The following is an 18,075-nucleotide window of genomic DNA, read 5'->3' on the forward strand; positions in this document are numbered from 1 at the left end:
GTCACATTAACCGGTGCAAGCTTCACAGCCGCCGAAGCCTGAACCTTCGCTGACTGCTCGGTTCGTCCCGGTGCGAAAACGTCCAACCCCATCAGCCCCGGCACTCCTCAGCTGCTGCCCGGCAACCCGGGGTGAGATTTACCGGCAGTACCCCGGGGATACGGAGAGGCAGAGACTCAATGGGGCCGGCTACCTGGCTCCCACGGATGCTAGGACCCGCGCCGACGCCCCTCAGGACTGGGACGCGCCGGCACCAGGAAGGCCTATGCGGAGCCAGCTGGACCGGAGCACCCCCGGTCCCCGCTGGTATGCACCCCTTTGCTTACCGGCGCGGGTTCCGCAGCTGCACCGTCTCCATGGCGCGGCGCAGCAGCAGTCGGTCAGACAGGCAGGCGAGCGGACGGCCGATCACTCCCTCACCATCGCAGCCCGCCGCGCCGCCACTTCCGCCCGCCGCCGGAAGCCAGCGGCGAGTGCCCGCCCCGCCGGCAGGAGGCGCCGTGTCAGCTGGCCTCGCCCCGCGGCCCCCGCAGAGGGGGCGTGGCCTCCTGGCCCGGCCCGGCGCGGGCAGCGGCGGCGCGATGGCGGCATCGCCCAGCGCCCTGCGGCGGGCCGGGAACGAGGAGTTCCGCCGCGGGCAGTACGGGCCGGCTGCCGAGCTGTACACCCGTGCGCTGGAGCTGCTGGAAGCCGCAGGTACAGTCCTTCCCGGACTGGGACCGGACCGAACCGGGCTGGCCTGGGCTGGGCAGGGGGTTCCCGGGTGATCACCAATCCCGCTTGTGTCCCGGCGTAGGGGAGGCCGCCGTCGAGGAGCGCAGCGTGCTGCTCTCCAACCGTGCCGCCTGCTACCTCAAGGACGGAGCCTGCAGCCTCTGCGTCGCGGACTGCAGCACGTGAGTGGCGACGGGGACCAGGGGTGGCGGGGATGGGGGTCTCATACATCTGCATCCTCACCGTAAGGTTAGGGCGGTAGGCGAGGCAGGGCCGGTGTCAGCTCCAGAGCACCGCATGCCTGACTTGGCCGCGCCGTGTCCGCGGCGCCGTCCGAGGCCGCCCATCCCCGCCGGGCTCACGCCGACCCGGCCGCTCTCCTCTGTTGCAGCGCCCTCCAGCTCGTCCCTTTCGGGGTGAAACCCCTCCTGCGGCGGGCCGCGGCCTACGAGGCCCTAGAGAGGTACCGGCTAGCTTACGTGGACTACAAGACGGTGCTGCAGGTGGACTGCACCATCCAGGCAGCTCACGACGGCGTCAACAGGTAACGCTGCTCGGTACCGGTGGGCCCGGAAGCACCACGGCTCTGTTAGCTGCTCCTGCCGGCCTGGTGCTGCTCTTGCAATCGTGGCAGGAGCAAGCTGGGTCCCAAGCACACAAATCATCCTTTAGGATCAAGTCCAACCATTCTCTAACTCTTCCAAGGCTGGTGCTAACCCATGTTCCTCAGAAGCACATCTCTGCATCTTTTAAAACATTTCTGGGGATGGGGATTCTACCACCTCCCTGGGAAACCTGTTCCAGTCTTTGCAAACCCATTCAGTGAAAAAGTTTCTTCTAATACCCAACCTAAACCTCCCCTGATGCAACCTGAGGTCATTTCCTCTTGTCCTAAGGGCACCCTAAATCAAGTATCCAAGGCAGGCCTCTGATGCTTCACACAAGGCTCAGCCGTGCTCCCTTTGTCTTCTAGCACTCTTTGCAAGGTGCTGGTTGAGAGCTGGGGATGAATTCCCTGGCACTGTTTGTGCTTTGCTGTGTGCCTGCTTTAAAGGAAGTAATGCATACAAATTCCAGTGCCCTGTCCTCTAAGCCTCCCTGTGCTGACTAGGTTTACAGGCTGCTGTAGTTCTTCCTTATTTCCTCCTGGGGCTGTCTGCTTCACTTCATTGCTGACTGAGGAGTGACAGGCATGTCTCTTGCCAGCTGAGTACTGACAGCTTCAGTCCTTGTGCCATGATATTTTTAGCCATGCTGACATGAAGAAGGTCCTTTCCTTAATGTCCTGTGTGTAGAATTAACTTAGTTTAGATGCATGGGGAGAGGTTAGTGGAGAGATGGTGTCCTCACTACCTGAGACAGATTAAAAAGTGACCCTACTGGCTACAGCATGGCCCAGCAGGCAGGGTGTCTGTCTCTCCCAGGATGACTAAAGCCCTGCTGGAGAAGGATGGTGTGAACTGGCGCCAGAAGCTCCCGCCAATCCCCACAGTCCCAGTTTCTGCCCAGACGAGGTGGAGCGGTCCTGCTGGAGGCCCTGGGGCGAACGCTTCTCCTGTGACTGCACAGAGTGGAGAACCAGGTGAGAGCATGCCCCTGAACTGGGCATAGAGCCCTGTAGCTCAGGATGATGCACAAGACAGCTGCCGTGCCTGCTTGGCATGTCTGCAGCTGTGGCTGAGGCCTGGAGAAACCTGGGCCTGGTTCTGCCACAGCCTCTTCGGTCAACTCTGGATCCTTTGATGTCTCTGTGTCTTGCCTCTGGTATGGCAGTGTTTGCTTTCTGAGAGGCTCTTGTCAGGTTTATGGTGTTCTGTTCTCTTTCACCCTGTTTTCAGACCAGTATGCTGCTGGCAGAGAGAGAGCTCGAACTCTGAAGGAAGAAGGAAATGAACTTGTAAAGAAAGGAAACCATAAAAAAGCAGTGGAGAAGTACAGTGAGAGTTTAAAGCTCAACCAGGAATGTGCCACTTACACCAACAGGTACTGCTCAGAAATTTGCCCAAGTACCCCTTGACCCTGGCTAAAACCTCTTGGGGTACTTTAGACAGTGCTGCCTATTGTTTGCTCCTACAAGTGAATAAACCCAAACCACCCTCACACAAACCCTCTGAGTGCAGACTTCCCTGTAGTTGTGTAATATTCTTGGAAGCAGTCGGTTAGGGCTGTTAAGGGATTTCTCCCTTTAATGCTTGCCTGTCAGGGCTGTGGTATTTTTGAGTGGCGTCTGCTGCCCCAGGAACCACAGGCTGCAGTCTATTGTACTTAAAGACTCCTAAGTGCCTGTAAGACAATTGCAGCCAGCACAGGATGTTCTGGACTGGTGTAGATAGGGACCTGCATCCTTGAAATGCAGCTTCTCAGCTTTAGAGCAGGTTGCTCTCCAAATTCTCTTTTGTTTTCCAGACCAAAAAAACTATTTCTCTTTTTTTTTCTTCTTTTTACTGAAACAAACTTGAGGTGAAGGAGTGAGATGACATCATGTGGAAAGATATAGACTGTTACTAGAGTCCAGTTTTGTGTTGTGCTGGGGTTGCAGAAGCGTCAGATTCTAACCAGGTTCCTGTGTTGCAGAGCTCTCTGTTACTTGACTCTGAAGCAGTACAAGGAGGCAGTACAGGACTGTACTGAAGCTCTGAGGTTAGATCCCAAAAACGTTAAGGCACTCTACAGACGTGCTCAAGCACTGAAAGAACTGAAGGTAAGTCAGTTTTTGGATGGTTTGGGGCTATCCTGTGCATGCAGGATCAGGGCCAGAGATGCCCTTTAGAACTTGTTTCTGTGCTAGCCAACATCTGTCATCAGATAGCTGAGACCGGTATGGACAGAGTGGGGGTTTTCTTTCACATCACTGTTTGCATCCCATGAGTTTCTCAGCATTAGGTCCTGTTTCCAGTGTGCTGAAAGCAGCTGTGTTGAGCTTTATCTTTTTATAGCTGGTGAGAGGTTCTGTGGGCAGTACTGGATGACATACTGCTTTGGTGTTGGACTCAGAACGTACAGGAGTACTGCAAGTGTTGTCTTCTCAGCTGTAGTGTGAGCATGTTTTAGAACAGCCACATTGATGCCAGTGCTTAAGCAATTAGGGAGTCACAGGCTTAGTTGTGTTGCCTTTGCCTGTTGCTGGGTAGTAATTCTGCAGCCTTAGCATTTCTAATGCCCTGACACTTAAAATCTCTTTTCCTTCTAGGATTACAAATCAAGCATTGCTGATATCAAGAGCTTGTTGAAAACTGAACCAAAGAACACAGCTGCACTGAGATTGCTGCAAGAACTGAACAGAACCTAGGGTAACCAAGCAACAAGGAAAGCTTTGTTTTCCACTACAGAAGAAAGCTTTTTCCCTTCTGATGTTAGAGGGACCAATCTTAACGCAGGATCAGTGTTGAAATCTATCTTTCACTGCTGCTGAGATGTACCAGGTTCTGTGCCAGCACAATGAATGTTAAGACACAATCTGTATCAAACTCTGCTATTTGGCTCTGTGATCACTCGAAGTTAATACCCCTCTCTGAGAGGCATACAGTTTTAACTTCCCTGGGTGAAGTCACCTTTTCTGTAACCATTGGCCTCAGGGACTTTTTAGGTTGGCTGAAATGCATGTGAAGTGGCTGTTCTCTTTCTGAGGAGCTACAGAGCTTTTTTGTCCTTAATCAGGTGACAGTTCTGCTGGCATTTGTGCTGCTATTACCTAAGGTTGCTTCAGGAACTGCTGCAGTTACCCCTGCACCAGTAGTACCATTCTTGTAATGGAGGCACAGTTACTTGTGCAGGGCTGAGCTTGTTCTCTTTCCCCCTTGATGCCTGCTGGCCCTCAGCTGAGTTTCTGCTGCTTAGTGTGGCTGGGCAGATGTTTACAGTAGTAGCTTTACTTCAGTTTCGATTACTCTGCACATTTAAGAAAACAACAGCAAGTTAAGCCTGCCTTGTTACACTGTGCATTCTGGGTGCTTGGGAATTTCACAATTGTGTTTGAGGTGGGGGTCTTTTTGTTTGTTTGGGGTTTAGTGTGTTTTGGGGGTTGTTTTTTTACACCACTTTAGCTCCTCTGTGCCTTTTGGAGCAGTTAGGGGATGTTAAGAGGGAGGAGGATATGCAGTAACATCCCAGCTGAGGTCTGGCTTGCTACTTCATGCATGATGATACTTTTTGGTCTTCTTACCTGGTAGTGATGGCACTGACAGAATGGGAGGTAAGGAGATACCTGGAGGTATTCTATGAACCGTTAAATCCAGTTCTCATTAAAGCCATTTTTATTTTCACTTTAGAGCTGTGTGGTTTTGTGATTAATGCTATAGGGAAACTGAAATGCTCTTTAAACCACTCCATACTGTCTTCCTTCTTTTGTCAGAGGACCTCAAGCACTGCTGTGCAGTGCCTTCCTCTGTAACAGTGAGAGTACATCAAGATTTCTCACCCTTGTTTTAGCCTTACACAGTGCATGGGCAGAGTGCTTGTCACAACCCTGTCGACAGCGGGGGAGGTCCTGCTAAGCTTTAAAAGTGCCCTTGGAATAAATTAAAGCAAACAGACACCAAAAAGCTGCTGATGTGGGTTTGTCAGAGTCAAGGGAGACTCGGTAATGGGTTGGAGCAGAGGGAAAAGGGAAGAAAAAGGAGAGGGGGGGAAAAAAGAAGTCAAAGACAGACAAGGGTACCACCACTCCTTGGATCCTTCAGGGGGAGCTGTACATCCCAGCAGGGTCTGGTGGAGTAGATGCAACATGTGGACCCTGGCCACTGCAGTCCTTTTACACCGTTTGGCAGGGGCTTTCCCTCCAAATCATAAAGGGAGGTGTGCAGAGGGGCGAGTTCTCTAGTGCAATGCCTGCCCTTTGCCTTGCCGTGGCGCTGTTGCAGTGGTTTTAAAAGGGAAGAAGGACTTGCTGCCTCTGCTGGGCAGAGCAGCCACAATGCAGGAGCAAACTTGTGATTCTGTTGAAATGCTGGAAGGGAAACAAGGTAGGAGGGATGACTCAGGAGTGAGAGCATGACACAGCACAGAAGGGAGAGTGAGACAGCAACACCAGCGCTCAAGATAGACAGAAAGAAGGGAGGTGGTGCTGATGGAGGTGTGCTCCTGTCAGCTTGAGGGAGCAGTCAAGTAAGGTCAATACATCACCAGTCTCAAGTACCAAAAGAGCTTCTAAGGACTCAAAATTTCTTTCCTAACTAGGAAAAGCAGAGCATTAAGGCAAGGATGAAGACAGTGACATGCTCCGGGGAAGGGCCCAGAGGGCAGAAAACAGCAATAACAGGTCCCAGATACTCCTGAAAACAGGAGAGGCCCAGTGGGACACAGTGTGCTTATGAATGTTTCCAGGCCCATCAGTGACTCCTCGACACTGCACGGGCAGCTTTTGATTTACAGCTACTCCACACCACCTCAAAAGATGGTGCTTTTTACCATAGACACACTCAGTGTGGTGAATAGCAGGAGACCCTTGGTGCCAGCACTCCTGCAGGCATACAAGACTGACTGCACAGAGAGAATCATAGAACCATTAAGGCTGGAAAAGATCCCTGGGATCATCAAGTCCAACCATTGACCTTACTCTGCAAAGTTCACCCCTAAGCCCTATCCCCCAAGCACTACATCTAAATTACCTTTGAACACATCCAGGGATGGCAATTCAACCACCTCCCTGGGCAGCCTGTTCCAATGAACCACAGGAAGATGGTGCCTTTGAAAAGGAAATTAAAAACAGCTATCCAGAGAGCATGAAATCCAGGCAGATCACCTGAAATTTGTCTAAAGCCATTGTCCTAGAGAGCCAGAAAGGATCGGGGGAGCCTGGTGGTTGACAATTTGATCATTTAAACCTACATAGCTCATCCTGTCAGCTCTCAGGACTGCTGCCCCACCAGCAATACAAGCTTCAAAGAGCAGCATGACCCAAGTCCAGCCCTCCACCTCCATGAAACAGAAAAACTATTTGCTGTCTTTCTGCAGAGGGAACCAACCCATGCTTCAGGTGTGGAAGCATCAGTTTTTTATTAGTGTCAGGAACAAATAAGACTACAGAACCCAGTAAACTCACTTGTCAATTTCCTGGGTAACTGAACCAGCCTGGGTTCCACACTACATTTTACAGGGTGCTGTCAGTAGTGAGAAAGACAAAACAAAACAAAAACCAATGTGGGAATATTTTCTGGTGCAAGTGTAGGAGGCTTAGAATACACACAAACATCAGGATGGGGCATTGAAGATGAGCCAGGGGCACTGTAGGGCACAGTGGGAGTGCTGCTGCTGTTCTTCACAGGCATCGCTCTCAGGGCTCAAAGTCTACAAGAAACAGAGAACCCACACATGCATTTTGTCAGCTGCTAGAGGAAGAACTTCACCCACACAAGGTGAAATTTACCTCAACTTGTTTTAACATGGTTTCCTTGAGACCACAAGTCAAGAAAATCTTCAGAGGGCTACATGAGAGTCTGACTTATCTGCCAATGCATCTGTCCCAGCCTCAGCAGCAGGGGCAGCTCTCCTGGCCCAGCCCAGGAGAATGCAGGGCTGCTAACATTATATGGAGAATATACTGACAGAGGTCTGCAAAAAGCACTGGGCAGTCCCAGGAAAGAGTGTGCTGGTTTCCACTAGACCTACAGAAAAAACAGGTCCTTTCCTACCTTCCTCTCTGGTTGTACAGTCATTGCCCTCACCAACAGGAAAAAAAACAAAACCAAGAATAAAACAAAACCCAAAATCCCCAAACAAACCCACACAGAACCAGCTCTCTGCAGCACAATTAAGTCTGGAAAATGGAGAATGCAGTTTAAGAAATGGAATACTATAGTCAGAGGTAGTTTAGTTTCTCATCAGACTTGGGCTGGACAAGAAACCAAATCCCCAGTTTCAGAGCCAGAACACAGAAACCCTGAGCACACCACACACATGCCAAGACCTATGACAGCTCCTTGCACATACCCAGGATCACTGCAGGAATGCCACAGCACTGCCCTTGTGTGATGTCTCTGTGACCTGGTGTGCCTGCAGAACAGCCACTGCCTCCTCGATCTGGCAACAGAGCACAGGACAAGGAGAGGTTGAGTTGCTCCAGTGTAAGAGCACTGCACACAAAATGCAATATTCCAGGCCACTTCCAAGAGGTCAGGGACTTTAATAATAATTATAAAATCCAAGCCTGCTGCTTCCACAGGAGACTGATCAGCCTAAAGACCTCTTCTGTGTCTTCCCTAGGGAAATGCTAGGGCATTTCTCCTTTTCTGTAGGAGTCAGGACTTCCCAGAGAAATTGGACTTCTCTGTAGGTGAAGTTGCCTGAGAGCACCCAGCAGAACCAAGAAAAGATCAGTGAAAGGGTGGAAGCAAATCTTGTCTCCAAGGAGGTGTAATCAGTTTGCTGCAACTGCTCTAATGGGAACCAAAGCCAAACGTTCACCAGGATTAAAGAGGAAACAGGAAAAGCTGCAGAGAGGCAACTGTTGTCTGGTTTATAATCTGGGGAAAAGCAACTGTCCATCTCCTTCTGGGGAGCAACACCCACCCTGCCTTTTACCTCTTGCTTCCCAGCTACCTCTAAACTACTCTCAGAGCTTGGCCTGTGCCTCTGGGAAGCTGCTCTGACTTTCTTTTGCTGAAGGCAGGCAGGTGTGCTGACCACTGGGCGCCATCAACCCAGGGGCCTTTATGCTCAATTTTCACTTCAAAAAGAGCAGCTATTTACTGTTCTAGTGGCTATCAATGTCCCTGGCCATCTTCTGGGCCATGATCACCTCCCTTGCAGCATCAGGTAGTTAGCCCTCTGGGATGTGGCTTGCTAGGGCACTGAATGCCTCCTACCTTGGAGCGCAGGGAGTCAGGAGACTCCAGGAGCAGCAGCAGCTCAGAGTTGTCTATCTCCAGCAGCATCCCAGTGATCTTGCCAGCCAATGAGGGATGCATCGAGAGGATGAAAGGGTAAAGGCGCTCACCTGCTCCAGACACCAGGAAGGACATCAGCCCTGTGCAAGATCTCCAGCATTTTCACACCCAGCACAAGCCCTCCTGCCCACCCAGCTCTGTCCTTTCAACTGAAAAGGGATACAAGGGTGGGGATGGTGGTGGTAAAAACTCTGCTACAAGAAAACCTACTCTAGCATGTCACAGCACCATTGTCTGCTGGCAGGGGAGCTGCTGGATGAAGGCAGACAGCAGCAGTGACCTGCTGTGGGAGCAGGGCAGTGGACATCAGACAGCACCCAAAGCACAAGGAACATAACAGTGGAGCTGACCCCAAGCCCTGTGGTCACCAAACTGCTCCTCAGAGCCCAAAAGCAGTGGTGCAGGATAGCTGAGAGCTCTGGAGCATTGTCGATGACCAGGAGCAGCCTGGCAGCATGGGGCTCTGCCTCTCCTGCAGAGCTCCACCAGACACTTGTCTCAGTGCCAGGCAGTTAATACAGACAGGGAGTGGCTTTGCTGCTTCCAAGCCATTTCAACCCATCCTGGGCATTTTTTGTTGAATAGTAATCCCACAAAGCTTTTACAGCTTCTCCTAGCTGGTGGATGCAAATCCCCACACCCAAAGCCCAGCCTCTACCAGCAGGGCAGCTGTGATACCCACCTATCATTTGCTTCTGCTCCTGAGGAGGGGCTGCTGCAAGCATGGATGCTGTCAGTGGCTCCTGCCCGTGGACATGCACAGCAGGTTCTGCCACCTGGAGATAAACCAGAGGAGAGCTACAGTCAAAGGCTGGTAGCAATGCTTGAGTTCCCTGGCTTGCAGGAGCCATGCTGGTCCCCAACTGTAGGGGAGCATTTGACCTTTCTGGGAGTCTGATGCAGACTCCAGCATTGCCTGGCATCCCAGCTGCATGACTGCTGGATCCATAGCCCCAGTTACCCCAACAGCCCCCAGAAAAGGCCCCTGTAGCACCAGCCAGAGCCAGGGGGATGCCTGGGGTCAGCAGTCACATTAGTCCAGAGCAGGACTAGGGCTCACAGGTGGTGCAGTGCCTGGGAGTCAGTTACCTGTGAGGCCACCATGGGTGGCATGTGTCCTATGTGCTGGGCATTCCTGACGGTGGAGGAGTACTTGTACTGGGGGGGTCCCCGCGGCAGGGTGGGCGAGGAGGGCACCCGGGCACTGACCGTTTGCGTCCCGATGTTGACTGCAATAGGGATGGGAACGTCTGTAAGAAGGAATCCATTAAACAGGTATCTGTGCCAAGGAGACTGCAGCCACAAGGACAGTGTGCTCAACTAGAGGGATCCTCAGCGACTTAAAGCAGCCCCCGGGTCAAAGGCAGCTTCCCCAAGACCGGCAGGGCACTGTCATCCTGCCTGCAGGGGTCACCCACAGCAGCTTGTTCAGGACCAGGGTCCAGGAAGGTTTGGCAGAAAAGGAGACTCTACAACCTCTCTGAGCAGACCTGCTCCAGGGCTCCAGCACCCTCACACCAAAGAATTTTTTTCCTTATGTTTAGGTGGAACCTCCTGGGTTCTCTCCTGTCCCTCTGCTCACTCCAGCAATAAGCACTCAACACTGAAGATGACCTTGGAACAAATTACATGAAGCTGGGATGGTTGCAAGTAGATATGGCCCCACCAAACAGTCCTATGTTTTGGGGGATATCAGACCTTCACCATCTCACCAGGTGGGAAACATTCACCCTGTGCTACTTCAGCACCTCTTCAAAGCTTGTCTACAGAGGAGCCTCAACAGGGGCTGTGCTGTGAGCCTCTTCTTCCTCACTCACAGGAAAGGCAGAAGGGTGATGGGACAGGAATGGGGTTGAAGCACTCTGGGGCAGGACAGCAGCTTGGTCACCACCCCACCAGGAGCACAGCCAGCAAGGTGGAGAGGACATCCTGGGACAGCCAGGCACTGTAGATGTCAGCAAGGTCTGGTTCTCAGGTCACAGCTCCAAATGTATCTAACACAGATGTCTTTTACTGGAGGCTTAGTCTTGGGCATAGGTTCAGCCACAGACAGCAAGAACCTCCGCTTCTGCCCAAGAGGTCCCTTCCCAATCTCCATCTCAGTCTGAACACTAAGCTTACAGTGCTCTGGCTGCATCATCATCATCTTTAATGAACATACTCAAGGAGCAGCTGCCAGCAAGACCCATCTGCAGATCAGAGACCTGTCCCATCACCTGAAAGAAGACAAACTACCCCAGAAGTGACATTTATCTACTGCAGACATTGACCAGCCCCATCACATGGAAGGACACTATCTGCTCCTCCACAAGTGATCCATCTTCAGAGGCAGGCACAAGCTCACAGCAAGCACCCTTGCCAATGTGCAGCCACTAAAGCTGGGTCCTTCCCCCACTCACCCACTCTCTGGGCCTGGTGGGGCACACGGGGCACCTGGGTAGAGGCTTGTCTCATGGTGCTGATGTTGGACAGCAGGCGCCGGGGTGGTACAGTAGCCCTCAGGATGGGGGTAGATGAAGGATATGCTGTGGCAGAGATGGAGCACGATCAGTACAGCTTCTCAGTAGCAGAGTTGTGGAAAATGTGGTGGGGAGCAACAGGGAAAAGCCCAGAAACACCTCACCTCTGGGGTCAACCTTAACATGGTGCCCAACACCATGACCCCTGCACCAAATCCACACATACTTCTCCAGGCAACAGCACCCTGTGGCCACGGGCTTTGTGCTGCTTTTAGAGACCCTCAGCCCCTCACCAAGCCCAGCTCAAGCCTGGAGTCCCAGGGAGGGACAGGCTGACTCACGGGGAGGCCGCGAGGGCTGCGCACTCCAGCGAGTAGCAGGACGGACCGGGACCACTGGGGTCGGGGTGTAGAAGGTTGCTCTGGTTTGTGGCTAGGAAAGAACATGTCATCTACAGGTGACTTGGGAGCTGAAGTGAGCCAGTCTAACTCAGTGGCTGCTACACATGGACAGACAAGCCAAAACCACCTCTTGCAGCACGCCAGAGCACTTGAAAGGTCAGCCTGCAGCCCTGCTGCCTGTGTGTCCATTTTCATCTCCACTTATCTCCTCCTCACAAGCTTCTGCACCTCTGTCACCCTTTTCCTTTCCCTCATTTCATCATCAGACTTGTGCTCTATGCTCACACCCTCTCAAACTCCTCCTCAGTTCCCTCCTCTGAGGAGCAGTCAGCAGCTACTAAATCCCCAGCCCACTGCCTAGAACACCCCCACTCAACCCCTTTGGCAAGCCCTGCTGCTTACAAAGAAGCCCAGAGCTGATCCCACCAGCCCCACTGATCCCACCCCAGCGTGTGTGTGGGTCTGCACAACTCAAGACATGCTTCTGAGCCTTACTGCCACCCCACTCTGGCAGCCAGGGCAAACTGAGGTCCCAGTGTAAGGAGTTTGGGGGCAGAGACTCACCGGGGGGATTGGGGGCAGGAAGTACCCCGGGGGGGGCTGGAAGGAGCCCAGCAGAGGGCCAGGCAGGGCCCTCATGGTGGCTAATCTCTGCATGTACTGGTTGGTGAGGATGGCTTTCCGCTCCTCTTTCCTTTGAGCAAGTGCAACGTAGAGAGGCTTAGTACTGACGATCCTCCCATTCATTTCTGTCACAGCCTTGGTGGCCTCTTCTGGAGAGGAAAAACATACAAAGCCAAACCCTTTGCTGTGGCCACCCTCTGTCATCACCTAAAATTGGATTAGAACAAGACAGCTAAGTTCACAGATCACTGCAGCACTCACAAAATGTGTGGCACATTGGGGAAGTACCTGGGGCCCACCACCCGCAGGCACCTCACTGTGGCTCTCAGCAGCCCATTGCAGCCCCCTTGCCCAGGGTGGGACAGATGGGGCTGCACCCTTGGGGCACCATGGAGAGGTTTATCCGGTAGGTTTGGGAAATGAAATGGCAGTTTGTGCCAGCCCAAGCTCTGTGGCCTGTGGCTTTTCAGGGAACCTGTGCCCCAGCCCACGGGGCACATGGGACAGCAATGCTCCAGTGCTTAATGCCACAGAAACCAACAAATGGTGGGGATCAGCAGGACACCATGCCCTGCCTAAGGGCCAGGCAATATCTGTCCCCTACATCTGTCAGGTTACAGGCAGCTGACCTTAAAGCTAAACCTCCTTCTGCACTCAGGCATGCAGCCTTTGAGAAGGTTGACACCAGTCTGGGTGGCAAGACTGACATGTTTATAGTTTTCCAAAAGGCCAAATGCCAGCTTGTCACCCTGCTTTCCCCAGAGCAAAGTGGCTTGTGGGTCACTTCCACTTGTATCAGTGTGACTTTGGTTCCCAAACCGCAGAGCAGCTGTGCAATACTCAATTATGTGGCTTTAAGGTCCCATACCCTGCACCTCACCAGGGCTGGGGTAACTCAGTAAGGCTACCAAATATTTGCTGAGATCAGGAAGCTCCTGAGGACAGCATTGAGTACAAGTGGCATGTCCTTCACACTTGGCTTGAGATCCAAGCCATCAGCAGAGAACCATGACTCAACAGCATGATAATCCTGATCCATTTCCCAGGACTGAGCACACCAGCTGGCCAGCCCCAGAGTCCCAGTGACAGGCCTGGTCCCTCACCTTGGCACTAGTGATAGTGCCATAGGGAGAAAACTCCTTCCTCAGCCTCTCATCATCTATCCCATCATCCAGGTTCTTCACATACAGGTTGACTCCCTGCAAACAGGCAAAAAAAGCAGTTTGGCTTCTGGGCTCCCAAAGTTTACAGCAGATTTTCAAGCTGGACATGCCCTTCACCAGCAGCTCAGATGGAGGTTGCAACATTCCAGACATCCTTTCCAAAGCTGCCACAGGACCAGTGATGTGGAGAAGAGCCAGGATCACACAGGAGCTCCACTCCTAGGCAAGACACTTAGTGAAGAGGGTACCCAGACCACTGTTATGGAGCTGCTCTAAGACCTCAGGAAGCTCCTTCATTTCCAGGCTAATATTTAAATTCTTGGAAAGGAGCAGATCTGTTTGCTCACCTGCCAACATCATCCTGGGTTTAGATTTTTCTCTTCTCCCCCAGCACTGCTTCACAGGACGTTACCAGGCAGTGACTAGACCCCTGTGCAGGTCTTCCGTTACAGAAGGGACCCAGCACCCTGGTCTGCTCTGGAGAGCCCTGTGCTGAGATGTCCCTGGATGCCCAGGGCATGTCCCTGGTGCAGGCCTTTTGGAAGGGGCATCCTGCTCTCCCTTTACCTGGTACTTGCTCACTCGTTCCTGCTTGAGCTGCTCAAACTTCCTCTTCAGCTCACTCTGGCGCTCCAGCCGCTTCTGGGCCCGGCCCACATACACCATGCGGCCATTGATCTCCTTCCCATTCATGTCAGCCACTGCCTGCCATGGAAGGAAGGGCTCTCAGAAGAGAGAAGTTGACAGCCACATCCCTGCTGTGCGCCCACCACTCCGTTCCAGCCCCACCACAAGGGCAGGGAAGCAGCTCTGCTCCCTTTTCCCAGGCCCTGCCCACCCAGACATCCCAGGCAAGCATGAAGCTGGTGAAGTTCCCCCAGAGGAGAGGTGAGAAGATGAGCAGGGTGCAAGCTCAGAGCTGAGACAGCAGATGGGCAGCGAGGAACTGCTTGCCTTCTGGGCTTCTTCGTGCTTCTCAAAGTTGACAAACCCAAAGCCCTTGGAGCGGCCAGTGCTGTCCATCATGACTTTGACACTTAGAGTCTTTCCTGCAAAAGCAAAGTATCATTTGAAGAAAGGTGCCCACCAAGGGAGTGCTGCTGGCATACAGCACCATGCTCAGGAGCCACCACGAGATGCCAGTCCAGCAAGGAGATTGGATGGCTATGACAGTATGGAAGATTCAAACAAGAGGACACAGTGGAATCACCACGATGAGGCAGGAATGGGAGTCTGTGTGTATGGTGAGGGCAACTCCTCCCACCCTGGACTGCTCTTAGCTTTTTTGGTTTCTCCAGGCAGCACAGCAAGTTGCTGTGGTCAGAAGTTCTCATCTCCTTTACATATGAACACAGGTACTGGGTTTGTATGGAGGGGTATTCACAAATCACCAGAGCTAACCCTGGCCAAGCATGGACAGTATGGTCCATGGGTTGATGCAACACCCAAGCCCTGTCAAAAGAGGCATCCTCCAGTTATGGACTAAACTAAAAAGCCCTTTGTGCTTTCAGTTCAGACTCAGTACCTCTTGTTCCCAGAGCTCCTGTACTCAGGTAGCACACTGGCTTTGAGACAACTGGAAAAAAAGCCCCAAAACTCATAAACCAAAAATTTCCACTTTTGTAGCCCAGGAGAGTAAAAGCTTTTTGGGTTTGGTTTTGTGGGTGGGTTTTTTGTTTGGTTGGTTTGTTTTTTTTACAAGACAGCATCCAAACCAAATCATCCTCCTCCATCACAGCAGGAAAGCACACAATGTCCTGATAATTTAAGCCACTCAGGCCCTTCAGAGAGGTGGTTTTAAGCAAGTCAAGTCCCACCAAGAGGAGGGGCTCAGTATTTCAGTCAACCACTCTCCCTGACTTTCCTTACCACTACCCCAAGCCCACGTTTTCAGAAGCGGAGGTTTGCCTCCAGCAGCTGCACTCACCAAACCTGGAGAAGATTGCCCGCAGCCTCTCATCATCCATGTCATCCCCAAAGTTCTTGATGTAGACGTTGGTGAACTCCATTGCCCGAGCCCCAAACTCGGCCTCGCGCTCCTTGCGGGATTTGAAATGGCCAACAAACCTGCGGGCAGCAAGGAAAGGGACCTGAACCCCTGTGTCCCCTGCAGGGAGAAGCTAGACACAGGCTCATCTATATCAGCACAGGCCAAGAGACATGCCAGCACCTCAGGCCATGCTTTGCTCACCCATAAACCCACCCTGTGTTTCACATCCACCAACTGCAGCATGTTCCACTTTGCCATTCCCCTCCCAAGACCCTACTTGGCACTACTGAAATGGAGAGGCTGGTAACACATGGCACAGACACATCCTGGGGAAGACATCCCAGGAAACCACAAAAGAGGCCAAAGGATGCCACCATGTGCCAGCTGTCTTACTCCAAGGAGTCTCCAAGCCCTTTTTGGGCAGCTGCTTGCCTCTGCACCAGCGAGAGCTGAAGAGAGTAAGGTGATGGAATGTCAGCAGAGAGCTGAAGAACAACGAACACTATTCCTGCCCAGACTATCTGATGCTGACAGCTGGGATCAAGGACCAGCCCTGCTTTGTGGGCACTAGTTACACTGCCTCAGCAACACCACACAGCCTGGGGCTGAACTCCCTCCTTGCCATCAGGAACTTCTCCAAACCACTATCATGCTTCCGCCAGCATCAACCAGGAGTGACTCAACACTCCACAGCACAGCAGAGCCGTGCCCAGCAGAAAAGGATGGGAAAAGAAGATAAAACAGAGCAGCAGGAGGTGGCAACCCAAGCAGGGCAGGGGTTTGCTCCTGAGCATGCACCAAGGCAAGGGCAGAGCCAGGAAACACTCTGCTTGCCAGCACTTACACCTTCCTGTCATTGAGCAGCATCCCATTCATGGTGTCAATGGCCCGAGCTGCTGCCTCATGAGTCTCAAAGTGAACAAAGCCATAGCCACGAGATCCGTTCTCATCACAAACCACCTATGAATGCAGAGCCAGGAGGAGGAAAGAGTCAGACATTGGGTTTCTCTACACTTGCACAAGCAAGTCACAGGAAAATCCATTGCCATTTTCCAGGGGAATTTTCCCTCCCTGACATCCCACTCCTCCCACTGCAACTGTGCTGCACTGAGGTGCTGGCAGCAAGTCAGCACTATGCCCCGTGGCTGACCAGGGCCAGATGCCCTGCTGAGGCCAAGGTGTTTCCTGCCAGCACCCAGTACTTTATATGATGCCCAAGTGCTTGTGCCATCAGTGCACTGAGCTCTGACAGAACAACACACAACAATTCTGTGCAGGGACAGGGAAGAAGGGAAAGTCCACATTCCCAAGTGAAATACAGCAGGGTCTTTTGTCTTCAGAGCAGGTGGGAATTCAGAGGAAACTTCATGAGATGGAAATAAAGTGAATTTCAGCTGGCTGGGGAATGCTGCCAAGAACCCAGGGCATCTCTGCAGCAAGCCCTTTCCTCCAGGACCCATGAGAGCATGTACCTTGCAGGACAAGATGTTTCCAAAGGCAGAGAATGTGTCATACAGGGCTTTGTTATCAATGGAGTCATCCAGGTTCTTGATGAAGATGTTTCCAACCCCTGACTTTCGGAGCCCAGGGTCCCGCTGGGACCACATAATGCGGATGGGACGGCCCTTGATCACTTCAAAGTTCATGGTGTCCAGGGCTCGCTCAGCTGGCAAAGAAGCAAAGACAGAAGGAGAAAGGAGGGTAACCAAGAGAGATCCCCTTCATGTCCTACAGCAGCTGAGACAGGCACAGGGGCTCATTAACCTAAATGAGGCTGGCAGTTCTGCCTTACAGGGCAGCAGGGCCAGGCAGGAGCTGCTCTCTTCTCATCCAGCCACAACACTCCTTCCTTTTTAATTTATTTTTTCCCTTCTCCAAAGCATGTCTGACTCTCACAGGATGGCAGATGCCCAACTCATTTACCCAGTGAGGATCTTGGTCTCCAGGGCAACTAACCCAATACCTTCCCATCTTATCTGCCTCACTCCAGCATGAAACACCTTTAGGTTACAGCAGTGTGTCACTGCAATGCCTGCCAGGAGAGGGAGCACCCCTCATGCTGTGATCCACTGGGCAGCTGGCTGCCTGAGGGAAGGGCAGAAGGGGTCTTGGTGGCCTTCTTCATCAGCTTATGGAGAAGCTTCTTCCCCCCCAACCCCCAAGCCTAGCTGCTGTATCCTCTCCCAGTCCTTAAAAAGGGATGGGAGTGGGATGGGTCACCACCTGAGAGCAGACTGGGTTTAGCTACAACCACCACTCAACAGTACTGCCCAAGACCCAACAGCTGATCCACCCACTCACACAAGTGCCCTCCCTTTTCCACCACTGCCCTTCCATCTGCTGCACACCCCAAGCCTGTACTTCAAGGCAGCTCCTTGGGGCTGTGTTACTTGGCACATACCATCCACAGGCTGCTGGAAGTTTATGTAGGCATAGCCCAGCGAGCGGCGCGTAGCAACGTCCCGGCAGACCCTGATGGACATGATGGGTCCAGCAGGTGAGAACTTCTCATAGAGCATGGCTTCAGTCACATCTGGGTGGAGGTCTCCCACATAAAGAGAGGCTAATGGATAGCCAGGGCCACTAGCATTCATGATCAACCACAAAGCTCAGCTGTGGAGGAAGACAGACCCAATGCACAGGATTCATATTGCACAGACCCATGCTGGGGCTGGCTCTACCACAGCAGTGCAAGCAGCCTGGGAAGCAGCTTCCTAGCAGTCTGGGAAGCTCCAAAGATATTGCAGTTCCCAAATTTTTCAGGGACATTTCAATGCTGGTGCAAAAGCTGAGCTGAGGCAACCTGCACACACCCGTGGAGCAGACAGAGTGACACACCAT

General features: G+C 52.6%; 3 protein-coding genes across 4 annotated transcripts in view; 1 reads left to right on the forward strand and 2 right to left on the reverse strand.

Moving 5' to 3' along the window:
* The window catches only part of LOC104308751 (serine/threonine-protein kinase 4), a 49,874-nt gene extending 49,430 nt beyond the window's left edge, over window positions 1-444 (reverse strand). For both annotated transcript variants that reach the window (XM_054173528.1, XM_054173527.1), the window contains exon 1: window positions 327-444. In XM_054173528.1, coding sequence (XP_054029503.1) covers window positions 327-358 — 32 coding nt within the window. In that variant the 5' untranslated portion in view covers window positions 359-444. The remainder of the gene's footprint in view (window positions 1-326) is intronic.
* Window positions 445-542: 98 nt separating this feature from the next.
* On the forward strand, window positions 543-4,971 carry TOMM34 (translocase of outer mitochondrial membrane 34). The gene is made up of 7 exons (XM_054173703.1): window positions 543-696; window positions 797-896; window positions 1,106-1,258; window positions 2,139-2,296; window positions 2,553-2,697; window positions 3,289-3,415; window positions 3,905-4,971. The coding sequence occupies exons 1-7, from the start codon at window positions 582-584 to the stop codon at window positions 4,001-4,003; spliced, it is 897 nt and encodes a 298-aa protein (XP_054029678.1). The 5' UTR covers window positions 543-581; the 3' UTR covers window positions 4,004-4,971.
* A 2,676-nt stretch (window positions 4,972-7,647) lies between these two features.
* LOC104308749 (embryonic polyadenylate-binding protein) lies at window positions 7,648-17,828 on the reverse strand. The gene is made up of 14 exons (XM_054173552.1): window positions 17,636-17,828; window positions 16,707-16,900; window positions 16,079-16,194; window positions 15,172-15,311; window positions 14,199-14,293; window positions 13,812-13,949; window positions 13,185-13,280; window positions 12,022-12,288; window positions 11,398-11,488; window positions 10,997-11,122; window positions 9,687-9,826; window positions 9,280-9,373; window positions 8,517-8,647; window positions 7,648-7,731 (listed from the first exon to the last, which is right to left on the reverse strand). Exons 1-14 carry the CDS (start codon window positions 17,826-17,828, stop codon window positions 7,648-7,650), a joined length of 1,905 nt encoding a protein of 634 aa, XP_054029527.1.
* Window positions 17,829-18,075: the final 247 nt, after the last annotated feature.

The sequence above is a fragment of the Dryobates pubescens genome, chromosome 26 (assembly GCF_014839835.1).
Source record: "Dryobates pubescens isolate bDryPub1 chromosome 26, bDryPub1.pri, whole genome shotgun sequence".
In the NCBI taxonomy this organism is placed as follows: Eukaryota; Metazoa; Chordata; class Aves; order Piciformes; family Picidae; genus Dryobates; species Dryobates pubescens.

What these genes read in the sequence shown, in the direction of transcription:
- TOMM34 (XM_054173703.1), top strand. Translation starts at nt 582, where the DNA reads ATGGCGGCATCGCCCAGCGCCCTGCGGCGGGCCGGGAACGAGGAGTTC. An exon ending in GGAGCTGCTGGAAGCCGCAG is followed by an intron (nt 697 to 796) that starts GTACAGTCCTTC and finishes GTCCCGGCGTAG; the next exon opens with GGGAGGCCGCCGTCGAGGAG. An exon ending in TGTGCCACTTACACCAACAG is followed by an intron (nt 2,698 to 3,288) that starts GTACTGCTCAGA and finishes CCTGTGTTGCAG; the next exon opens with AGCTCTCTGTTACTTGACTC.
- LOC104308749 (XM_054173552.1), bottom strand. Translation starts at nt 17,828, where the DNA reads ATGAATGCTAGTGGCCCTGGCTATCCATTAGCCTCTCTTTATGTGGGA. An exon ending in AGCACGAAGAAGCCCAGAAG is followed by an intron (nt 13,950 to 14,198) that starts GCAAGCAGTTCC and finishes CTTCCATGGCAG; the next exon opens with GCAGTGGCTGACATGAATGG. An exon ending in GGAGCAGAAGCAAATGATAG is followed by an intron (nt 8,648 to 9,279) that starts GTGGGTATCACA and finishes TGTCTGGAGCAG; the next exon opens with GTGAGCGCCTTTACCCTTTC.